Source organism: Apteryx mantelli, chromosome Z (genome assembly GCF_036417845.1).
Source record: "Apteryx mantelli isolate bAptMan1 chromosome Z, bAptMan1.hap1, whole genome shotgun sequence".
Taxonomy (NCBI): Eukaryota; Metazoa; Chordata; class Aves; order Apterygiformes; family Apterygidae; genus Apteryx; species Apteryx mantelli.
The window spans coordinates 44,007,231-44,019,502 of record NC_090020.1 but is presented as its reverse complement, the minus strand read 5'-3'; the positions used below and the strand labels follow the sequence as shown (position 1 = coordinate 44,019,502).

Below are 12,272 nucleotides of genomic sequence, written 5' to 3'. Positions count from 1 at the left end.
CTCTGCATTCACCATCATCCTCTTATAGCCTGGTATGAATTTGTTTTGATACATGAATCATTTACAAAATTAACTTCTCTACTTCTGTTTTAAAGAACTTCAGGGAGTCTGTGATCTAAGTTGTCACTGTGTGCAATCTATCTACTCTGAATTTGTTTCTCTTTTTTAATCTGGTGTTATATGAATTTAACGCAAAGTGTTGTTATGTAAATATACAGACACCTATATGAATATCTATGATATGCTATTTATTTTTACATTTATACTGTGGGGCAATAGAAACATCAGGTTTATTTGTTGCTTAAGATTGATGCATGTCTTACTTCTACATGTTTCTCCACATGCTGGAAATTCGTTATATAATTTCAATGAAAATAACTTAATTTGTCTTGTAGAGTGCAGATTTAGTAAAAGTATACAATAGTTCTGTATTAGAAGAAACTTTGAAAAACACTGACATGAAACGGTAAATTATTAGTCTAACACTGAACTTTAATGTGAGAAATTTGAAAGCTGTAAACAGGCATAACATCTTTGACCTTGAATGGAGTTTGGCCTCCTGTGTAGACCATGGGATTCAGTTCTATAGGAAAAGCTTGTTCTCTCTTTATTACTAGCATCCTTCACCATTGAAATGGGGAGTAGTATCTTGAAATTAATACATGGTTATTGTAACAGAGGGTATATATGTGTATATACAGCAGCAGAGGGTATATGTGTATCCTTAATATTTTCCTCTTCAGCTGTTTTTTGTCTCCTTCTCTCATTTTCCTTCCCTGCTTTCTGAATAGTAAATGTACATAGTCAAGCAAGCAGGCACGCACAAATATCACTTCATTTTCAAAATTAAAAATGAACAATTGCATTTTTTAGGTTGCATAATTGCAAGTATAAAAAATGTACATGAAATCCTGTACTAATTCCTATGTATTCTCAGTATATTCTATTTTAATTGTTATTCACAGCCTAATTTATAGGCCCGTATTTGTTCCAGAATGTTTGGTATTCACATATTTCATTGTTTGATTCTGGAGACACAGATTTATGTGGAAATTCACCTCATAAATATGATTTTGAAATGTTAATATTCTTAGGAAACAGAAATGTTTGTACTGGATCTGTGGTCCTCTGTGACTTCTGATGCTTTCTACTTTCCATGTTTTCACCTCCTAAATCTCGTTATGTGACAGCTGAAGGTATTATCACTTTCAAATATTAATTTTCTTAGAAGCAATTGGCATCACTGAGGTCAAGGGAAGTTGATAGGGATTTTCTGCATCTGCAAACATAACACATTCCACTTAACGCTACCGAGAAACTTCTTTCTTTGCAGTGTATTAGGATTTCTTCTGCTGACAAGTGAATATGTTCTCAAGTATATATTCCGTAATGACATCCTAAAGTTTAAAAAAACAAGGTGATTAAATAACATTTTCTTCTATGAAAATTATAAGATCAAATTTTAATGTCTAAGTTTAACTCAACATTCTTCTGTTCTCATTTTTTTAAATTGAATCAGTACTTAAAGCTTCATTTTTCTTCCATTGCCTTTCTGCATGTAGTATCTTATTGAAATCTGTGAGGATGGTAGGTAAAAAGAGAGGACAAAAGATTATTGCTTTTTCAGCAACTATGCAACTTCAAAAGATATTGCAAAACACTGCTGACTTAACATGTATTTGGAATATATCTGAGAACTGAAATGTTTAACTGTGTTGTTCACTTACTCTTTTCTTCAGTAAACCACACGACAATTGAGGGATTTGATATTACTTATCTCTTCTCCAGTTAAGCTGGTTACTTTTCATCTGTATCATGAGCGCTCTAAGTACCTTGAACTCTTTATAGCTGTTTGAGCATTTGCGTGATCTGACTGACAGCATTTACAGGCTATTCATAAGAATCAAATGCACTTGAGCCTCATTGTATTTTGAATGTTTGGCCTTTTATATCAAATAGTACATTTAGTAAGTGCAACCTCAACTCTTTTTGGTAATAAACAAATAACTAAAGAGATACCTTTAGGCAAGTCAATCTATCTGTTTCATTTTTGTGTCTAGCATACAAAATCTTCAGAAAGACTGCAAGTAAAAGAAAGTGGATATGCTGATGTTGCATACATTGAATTCACTGAGTGTGTTTCTTTTTCTTAATTCAATACTGTTTGTGTTTCTTTGGCTTTAATAGTATTGCAGTGGAGGTAAGAACTATACCTGAGGTAGAGAAAAAACACGAAGGGGTGAAAAACAGGTCCACAAATGCAAGAATTTATTTTGGTTTGGATTTGTTTCATATTGTGGTTAACTTCTTTCTTTCCTTTAGGTTATAGGGTCAGTTGAACTACAGGAAAGTTAATTTATGGTCATCGCTTTCTTAAACAAAGGACTGGAGCATTTTTCTGAAAAACAGTGTATTGGCAGGAAGATGTAGAGTGTGTTTTCTGTCTCTAAAGCACATATACAGAGAGTTCAGGCTTTTATTAATAAACTCTCAAAAGATGAAGAGGCGCAAAGAGCAATGCAGATGAGGAATTGTTTGGCCCTTTATATGGTGTGTAGCATGCTGGAAATACTTTTCTTATGTTGAGGAGGGCATTCTTTGGTTATTTCTCCTTCTCAGCCCTTGAATTGCTTTTGGATTTTGGGTAATCTACTACTATCTACTGAATAGCCTCACCTAAGTTCAGACCACAACTGTAGCAGTGGGTCAGTCTTCTCCTGCTCCTGAATTTGTGTGTTCTTTGTATTATGGGTTGTTTTCCTTTTTTTTTCTCCCCCCCCCCCAAGTAGCTTATTTGCAGCTTCTTGCATACCCCTGCTCTCTACTAGTGACAAATATTATTCGTTTATTTATTTAGTAAACCTTCAGGAACAACATTTACTAAACAGTGTGAAATGTTTGGTTACTTTTGTTCCTGGATGGTAAACTGAAGCCCTTGATCATGCAAGGACTTACTTACATGTGCATTTAATTTTCAGTAAGTAATAGATATCACCTGGCTGTCTGGGACTACTCTGGTGTTTGTAGGCTTCTGCTTTTTATTTTTTGAAGGTGTGACTACTGTTCATTTAAACATGCTCAGCCTAGTTTTATAACAGTTAGTTCAGGTATTGCCAGCAGTAGAGCTACAGTTGAACTAATTTTCAATGAGTTACCCTTTTAGGTAATTTTTGGAATGGTTTTGTAGCCTGCATTGATCTGTATTGGTACCTGAAGTTACAGGTTGGAAGAAAGCTTGGATATTTCTACTGAAGCTGTAATCTTGTCCTGGCTGGAGCATGGGTATGCTTTAAATAAAACTAAACATTTTACCTTAAAAAGTAGTTTCGATTTGTAATTTAAATCTCCATCCTGAAAACACTTTCTTAATTTTTTCTCAATTTTATGAACTTTGAATAACCAATTGATCTTGAAGGGAAGAGGCTTAACTGGTGGAGAGTTTTTTTCTTTTCTTAATAAGAAATCACAATTACACAAGAATATGAGAAATTCTTAGTAAATAATATGTGGAAATTCAGTTTTGTATGCAGTTTAACAAAAATAAGTGAAAAAATTCTTTTTGGCTTGGCCAAAATTATGTTTCACTTCATGGTGGCTTGGTAATGTCCTTTGCTGAAACAGCATATTTCTTTTATTTTTAGTGGTCATTAGCAGCTCTGAAAGGTATGTTCTTTTTTTTAATGGAATTATAACAAGGTTTGTTAATGACGTGCTAAAGTTAACTTTATATTTTATTATTTCAGTTGTTCATGGTGGACAATGGAGCAGATGACTGGAGAATAGCCATGACTTATGAGCGTATTTTCTTTATCTGCTTGGAAATACTGGTGTGTGCTATACATCCCATACCTGGGAACTATACATTCACATGGACGGCCCGGCTCGCCTTTTCTTACGCTCCATCCACAACAACAGCTGATGTGGATATTATTTTATCTATACCAATGTTCTTAAGACTATATCTTATTGCCAGAGTTATGCTGTTGCATAGCAAACTTTTCACTGATGCCTCCTCTAGAAGCATTGGAGCATTGAATAAGATAAACTTCAATACCCGTTTTGTTATGAAGACTTTAATGACAATATGTCCAGGAACTGTACTGTTGGTTTTTAGTATCTCATTATGGATAATTGCTGCATGGACTGTCCGAGCTTGTGAAAGGTAAGGTTGTTTTGTTTGGTTGGTTCTTTCTTTCTGTTTTTCTCTCTTGTTTTGCTTCTTTGGTTTTATATTCAGGGGACCTAAATATTTAATGGAATGGAGCTTGCAGGTCCTTGATGTGTTGAGTGCTGGGTGGCTTGCACTGTGTCACAGATTGTCAGGAGTGCTTCGCCTTTTAACCTGAAGAACTTTTGTAGAAAAGTTTGTGCCACAATGTTTACTGTAGCATTGCAATTTGATTTCGATGTTTTGATCAAATTTTGTATATATTTGCTAAAACAGGGGACAGATACCATAAAATGTCTTTAACAGTAGTTGTTGATATTCTGTGTTGATATTGGCTTTCATTTATGCTGTTTGTGAGCTAAATTAATTGAGAGCAATGCAGATGAAATAGCCATGGAAAATTTCAATGGAAAATGTAGTTTTATTGTCCCTTACAAAAAATGGAAGTGCAAAAATGTTATTGGGGAGTAGGCAAGATCAAGAGAAGAAGCAGAAGTTACAATGATGTAACTATTTTTTTTTCTTTCCCTAAAGATCAGAAAAAGTGCATTTGAGAAACAGATTTTCATTCATGTCACCTAGTTTTCAAACTCCCCCTCCCCCCACCCCCAAACTTCAGTGTAGGTGCAGAACAAATGGCTACCAGTGCTGACACTTGGAAATTGAGTTTCTCAAGCATACCTTTAACGAAAAAGAAATGAGCAGGTAACTTCTGGTTGGACAGGACTGCCTGGGAATGTTCCCTGTGTGGAATAGGCTAACTTGAAGGAAACAATTAGGCTGATTCTTTATGAAAGATTTAATGCCTGGGGCAGCTCTCAGATCCACTGTTGAATTTCTACTTACTTAAGCTAGAAGACCTTCTTCAACATATTTAAGGAATTTCCAATGTTGGTTGTTATCATTTTGTTTTTCCTCTTCCTTTTCCTGTCTTGCTCATTTTGGGAACAGTTCAGAGGAGTTACTTGTGACAGTTAGCTGATTTAGGTCAGCAGTTAAAATGCAAGCCAACTGTTATGGTCAGGTTACTTTTGGAAGTTATTCATTGCCTTACTTCTCCATTTGTTGCAGAGAAAAATAGCTGATCTTATAAACTGATTATGGAGATCATCTTGACCTTGCTTCTTTTATTGTTAATATCCCCCAAATTGTGGAATATAGTGTGTTACAGTAGAAGCCTTGTGTCGATGTAGTTCCATCATGTAGTTCCATTATGGCAAGGCTAATCATCTGAGTATGTTCTGAAAATGCCATGTTAACAGCAACATATTTTAGTTTCAAAATATTCCCCATTGTTGGGGCAGGCGCAACATTCCAGATATCAAATTAGTCTATAATAGTTATATTTTAATAAGATGTTCTTGTAATAGAAATTTGAACAGGCTTCAGCTGTAACAAACTTCTGCTAAACCTCTTCTTTGTCTCATATTTTTCACTTCTGTTCCCACCAGTTTTCTTTCAACAACATGTGTCTGCTCAGGAATTTCCCAAATTGTCACTTGTTAAGTGGTTCTGAGCAAGTTCAGCATCCATTGCCACCACTATTTTATATATCACTGGTTAATAACTTGTAATATTTTATTATTATGAAATAACTTCTTCATTAAAAATTCATTTTATTACTAACTTTTCAATGCATGTTCAAAATAAACATATAAAGCTTTTGTCTCTCACAATGAAAATTACTGAATAAGAACTGAGGCACTTCTGCATCAGGGTGATCCTTGGGAGGAAGCTTAGCTGTGCAGCCAGGTACACTGAACTGAGGGTTGCGATCAGGACTGACTTTTTCAACTCTCTGCTGAAGTTGTGGCAGATATTGCACATTTCAAATTGCAGTTGCTGTTCTTGAAGTGACTGTAAGGCTTGGGATGGTAAGCTGGATAACCACTGACTCTTTAAAAACAGAACTAAACTAAACTAAAAGCAAGTTAAATATAGAACTGAGTGTTGGATTAATATGTCCCTGGTATAATTACCTTCTGTCAGTGGAGTCCAGTCAAAGGTCATGTGCTTTAACATTTAACAATATTAATTTTACATTTCAAAAACACTAAAAGGGATAGGTTTTGGCTTTGGAAGTTAGATACTCATATCATTCTTGCTAGTTGCACACCCAGTTTTATGCATGTTTTGCCTCAGCTTTTCCCTAGAGGGGATATATAAGTATTCTGCTGAGTGAATAATACTGGTTCTAGCTCCCTGTTACTAATTAGTCCACTGAAAACGTGTAGGTCCTTACCCCACAGAGGAATACATTTAACATTCCCCCCAGCACACACACACACACACACACACACACACGCAACCCCAAGCCCCTGCACAATGGAAGGCTTTTATCATTCTGCCCTCTGAAGCACTCTAAATGAATATCCTTTTTTGTATATGTCACGCTGTCATGCTATGAAGGTTCGATAGCAACGACTGAGACAGTAATATAATAATAATAAAAAAGATGTTTATTTCCTCGCACAAGTTCTTGGATTAGTAACATCCATTAAAATAATGCGATTACTAATTTAGGAAGGATAACCTGAAACCGTCGATTACTGCGTTATTAATGGGAAGGACTGCTTATCCCTGCTTGAAAGCTTTCTTGTTCACTCTCCTAGTGAGAGGGCTCTCAACCTCGAGGAGTTACCTTAACCCAGCGTCCCAGGAAAAGGGGAGGGGGGGGATACTCACGGTCCAGCCGGAGAGGATGATCAGGTCACGTTCCCGTCCCTGCTCAAACTCTCCTAGCTCCCAAGTCTCTTTTTATACGGCTGGGGCTCTGGGCAAACACTGCTTTTGCTGACTTTTAGCAAGTTTTGCAATCACAAGACTGTCTGTTTGTCTGCTTGGGAGGACCCTGCTAGCGAGGCAAGACCCCAACACCTCCGTATTGTTTCTTCCCTCCCTGGAGTCTGTGCAGATTCCAGGTGGCAGACTTCACTTCTCCAGTCTTGTTAATCATTCCGCAGCCTTGCGCATATCAGTCCTTGCGCATATCGGTTGGTAGACTTCTTTAGTCCTGTTAAGTCCTCTGTTCAGCAGCTTTGTGCACGTCAGCTCTTGTGCTATCAGTTCTTCTGCATATCAATTGACAAACTTCAGTCCTGTTAACTCTTCACTCGCCCGTCAGTATAGGTGTAGATAGATGTAATAGCCATTTTTCACAGAAAAGGCCGCTGAATCCATTCTGTGCTGTGTAGGTTACAGTGCTCAGAGAATGTCTCCTGGGATCTTAATGGGTTTGTTTTGCTCCATAGTTAAAGTTTAGTTTACAGAAATTAAATACATTTCTTTCATCTGTGCTTAAGTTGATTATTTTTTTAGTTGTAGCTAGAAGGAATCTTTTTGATGGAATAGACTATTTTATATACACAAAATGATTCAGAAAATAAATGTTACCTTTAGAAAGAGTTCCACTTAACAGTATGTATACGTGGAGCCCTAGTGTATTTTGCTACATTTAGCAGAAATTAGGACTTAGTCAGCAGTTTTGTGGCTTTTTTTTTTTGATGAGGGGGAATTTACATGAGTGAAACTTAATGGTCTTAAGTATAAAGAGTTCTCAGAATCACTCTAGCACCAAGTTCATTAAGAGGAATTATACAGAGGTTTTGCATAAAGCTTTGCATTAGTGGTTTTATTATTACTGCTTGTTATTAAGGCAGTTTGTTGGCCATCCAATTTAGCACAAAATAATGGAGATAAGATTTAGTAGTCAGATTAAAATCTTAAAATTATGGAATGCAATTAACAGTCTCATCCTATTCCAACTGTTTTTGAAGATGGGGGTTAGTCGCAGTAGGTAGCATCCTTCCTGGGAAGTCGCGGATTCTGAGCAGAAGCCATTGCTGCTGAATGACAGCCTGACTTTGAAACTGTTGGGCTATTTGAAGTCAGGAGATGTTTCACTAAAAAAAAAAAAAAAATGCTGTCCTGTGAATGGAAGGCAATTTGGAAGCAGTGCTTTTTGTAGTGAGCAAGGTGATGCGAAGGAGCATCGTTATCCATCTCTCCCCAGGAAGCTGTGCAGAGACAGGCTATGGGTCCTCGGCAGAGCAGTTCACTCCCCTGCGCTGTGCTGAATACAGGCTTCCCTGCTGTAATGGTCTGTCACTTGATGTACGCTGAACCAAGGCAGGGCATGTCTCGGTACCTTAATGGCTTCATTGTTAGCTCCCAGAGAGCTAATTATAGCGCGTGACACTTTATGTTCGTGAGCAGGGTATTTTCTGGGACTGCAGTTTAAGGTCATTGGTGAGGGCAGACTGCGGTGCGGACGATGACAGTGGGCAGCTAGCGCGGGCAGGTTGTTCAGGCTCCAGAGTCGTCTCGCCAAGAGAGCTTGTGAGGAAAAGGTGGGGAAAGCACTGAAGGGTTGCTGTATATAGTGCCAGAAACTCTTGCTTTTTTATTATTTAGGGTTTTGTGTCTATTTTGAGGGGAAGATTACATTACATAGGCTTGAATAGCAGCCTTTTAACTGCCAGCATCAGTATATTGTTGTCAATCATACGTGGGCTTCATAATGAAACTCTAAATTTTTTATTAGGCCTAACTCAATAGGTGTTTGCGTTCATAACATCTCTGAGGCACATGATCTAGAATGCTTGTGAATGTGTTACTTCTGTACATGAATCATGAGCCCTGTAAATGGATTACTTATTGTGGTCTCTCATAATGATCTTGTTACTGAAATAGCTCTGTTCACAGCAATTAGTTAGTTTTAGCAGATAAAATAGAAATGTTTCTCAAAAAAAGTTAAAAGTTTATGCAATGTGCATAGTATTGTGTCATTTAAAAGCCTGACAGATTTGCTTTACTCTTCTGAAGAAGACCTGCCTCTGCTGCGAGGAGTAGTATGCCTGTCCAGATTGTTTAGAGGGGAGTTGCTGTTGTTTTTCTCTTACTTTTTCTAAGCAACAGAAAAAAGAACCTAGCATTCTGGATGCAAACATGGCCCTAACGTACGCTCTGTATCAGGGCAACATGAGCCATGTTTGCCTGCACTACACTGTGGTGTGTCCAGAACAGCTCATATCCCATGCCTGGAGTTATTGTGGATTTACAGTAGCAGAACTGAGAACAGAACTGGATTTTCTGCTTCCCCAGAGAGCACATTTTTGGCACCATTTTTGGTTCTGTTTGTACTTCTGCCTAGCTTTTGGCAATGAAGTCAGTGCAGATTGAGCAGTTTGTTTAGTCAGCATTTTTCCTCCGTTCAGTTTTTGCTCTTTATTCTTTCCTTGATTTAACAAACAAAAAAGACAACCCTCTATGTGTGAAGGTGAAATCCTTTAGTGCTCAGTGTTTGTTTGTGTTTTCTACAAATAAATTTGTCTTAACTTTTAGAAATATGATGCCATCTCAAAGCTTTCAATAAGCAGCTCACAGATGACAACTGCTAGGCAAATGCTAAGGATACATTTGATACAAGCAGATGGATGCAGCAAGAGTCTCAGTTGTAATTCATGCAGAAAAAACTTTCCCTAGCTATCTAATTTCCTCATGTTATGTGTTTGGCTTCTTTGGTTGGCTTGAGGGCCTTATCTGAAATTGTTACACTGCATGAAAAAACCCACACTGAAAACTGTCTTCAGCAGTCTTTGCAATGCCAGTGCGGAGATTTGTAGTAGCAGTTTTTAGAAAGCCAAGTTTAGGTATTTAGTTTTAAACCTATTTTTAGCCCCAAAGTTCAGAAGCAATGACCTATCATTTTTTCCTTTTTCTAGCTAATATTTCTGATCACTGTCAACAGATAAAATAATGTTTGTGTTATTGACAATACTGTCCATTTATCACAGTTCTTTAATTTTGCTTGGTTTGACTGAAACCAAAATCTGCTACTTGCAGTGCAGGTTTCTCCAGTGGTTGTAAAGGTAACTGTTCAATGTCCTACACCACAGTGAACAAATATGCCCTAGTATTGCCTCGACTTTGTCTGAACCTGTGCTACAAATGATCAAATGACTCTTTGCTTTCCAGTTTCCTCGTAGTTGCTGATTTTGCAGACTCAACGTAGATTGACTGTAAATGTTATGTCATTCTTTTATAATATTTACACCTCAGAGCAATTCATAAATAAAACCAGATGTAACTGTTTGTGAAATTATCCTTTTTGACTGAAAATTTACCAACAGACATCAGATATTTTATCAAATAATAAAGGCAGCAAGGGAGTCCATCACACAAGTACGTCAGTGTATGTCTGATATACGTAACCCAGATTCAAAAGAGAATGATGGATCCAAATAAAAATTTGGCTTCCTTGGTAGATCCAGAAGGAGCAATAGCTAAATGCTGTATTCTTCTACAGCTGCTTGAAGACAGAAAACAGTTTATGTAGATTTAATAGAGAACACAGAAACACCTATTGTAAGGCATATAGTTTGACTGTCATTCTTTTGGATTCATGTTTTCCTTTGGAACAATGCTACTGGTGAGATTTATTAAGAATTTGGGGAATAAAAGCAAGAATGCTTTTGCACTTTGCATTATATTCTTCCGGGTTTTTTTGGATTTACAGAAGTAGCCATCTAGCTGTGGAAAGTAACAATAACTGGAGCAGTAAGTCAATGGGTATAGTCATCCCTTTAAAAAAATGTATCAAGCCAAGATAGTTCAGTATTTCTCTAGTCTAAAAATAAAAGACCCAACTTGGAGGAAGGGAGTGTAAAAGGTTGTTTGTTTGTTTGTTTTTTTAAAAAGGGGGGGGGAGCAAAAGCCAAAAAAACCCTGGCAAAACAAACCCTGACCCCCCTCATTTTTAAAAAGCTGATCTTACGACTTTTTATATCTGTTTTTCAAGGTCATCTAGAGTATGAAAAAAAATTTTTTTTACATTAAATCCCCTTTTATTTACAAAGGATTTATACATACAACAATTGTATGAGACTAGAATGAAGTAGAAAACCTCATGCATAGTTCCAAGGCCTCACAATAAGGGTGAGTAAAGTGAAAACTGCTTTTTTTTGCTTAGCACAAAAGGCTGAAACAGAATGAAAATACTTATAAAAGTAGTATTTATCTGCTTTTGAGGACAAAATGCATTTTTTTTTCATTAATCTGGAATCTGTAAAACAGTACAGGGGCTGATCTTTCTTCTGTTCAGCAAAAATGGTGGTTATGTACCCACTCCACATCTTTTTCAGAGAGCAATTTATGGACACCTGTCTACCATCATTTCATCACTGGGGCCAGGGATGCATTCTCTGGCCCTTGCATTCTATTTTTAAATGCAGTAGTTCATCTCCCTCTCCCCCCCCTCCCCCAGCTGAAATTTTTCAGAATAGTTTGCTCCGAAAGGAGTCAAAACAATTCGCAGTATTACTTTAAAAGCAGTCCATGGAAAATATAATCATTCAGACACAGAAGTCAATTTCTTATCAACTCAGAATATAATTTTTTGTTCCAGTAGCTTAATATATTTGAAAAATACAAAATGAAAGGGGGATTTAGGCTTTACTATTTGTTTTAATTTGCTTCCTATCTAGATGTTGAACCTCAGTGAGGGGTTTGTATCGTGATAGTCAGTTCAGTGCTAACAAAGTGAAGATATGCTGACTGAACTGTGACCTTAGCTATTACAACATTTATTTATTTCTTTATAGATATTACAACAATTCAGCCATAAAAAATCAGGTCTATAAGGTCAGTTACAGCAGATAACTTGTGTGGGAGGAACTGCATAATTGAAAAAAACTAATGTTTATATGGAGGGAAACATCAGAAGATGCTATTCAAATATTTTACATGTTCTTTGGTTTCCTTTTCCATGTTCTCCCCCCCCCCAATTTGTTGTTTCAGTACATTCAGTTTTTGTGTTTGTTTGGGTTGTGTTTTTCGCCTTGAAAAGTTCAATCTTTGTTATAGGCTTTGTTAAACTTGTTATACCTGTTCTTGAGATTGTAATTTGTAGCAAATTTGTAATTTGCAGTGCAGAGACATCACACTAGTGATCTAAGCCTGCACTTAGATAAATAGCTGTGGCAAGGTGCTATATGAAAAAGCCCTATACTCTTCATGTATATGGGTAGAATAGCTCTCCAGACCAATCTGTACTACAGACAAGGCCAACAGTGTTATATTTTCACAAGTCACTTCACTTTCCTAG

General features: G+C 36.8%; 1 protein-coding gene across 1 annotated transcript in view; it reads left to right on the top strand.

Annotated features, from left to right (window-relative positions):
• The window catches only part of KCNN2 (potassium calcium-activated channel subfamily N member 2), a 77,875-nt gene that overhangs the window by 17,163 nt on the left and 48,440 nt on the right, over positions 1-12,272 (top strand). Inside the window, exon 4 of the mRNA XM_067315432.1 lies at positions 3,744-4,162. Within this exon, the coding sequence (XP_067171533.1) occupies positions 3,744-4,162 (419 nt within the window). The remainder of the gene's footprint in view (positions 1-3,743; positions 4,163-12,272) is intronic.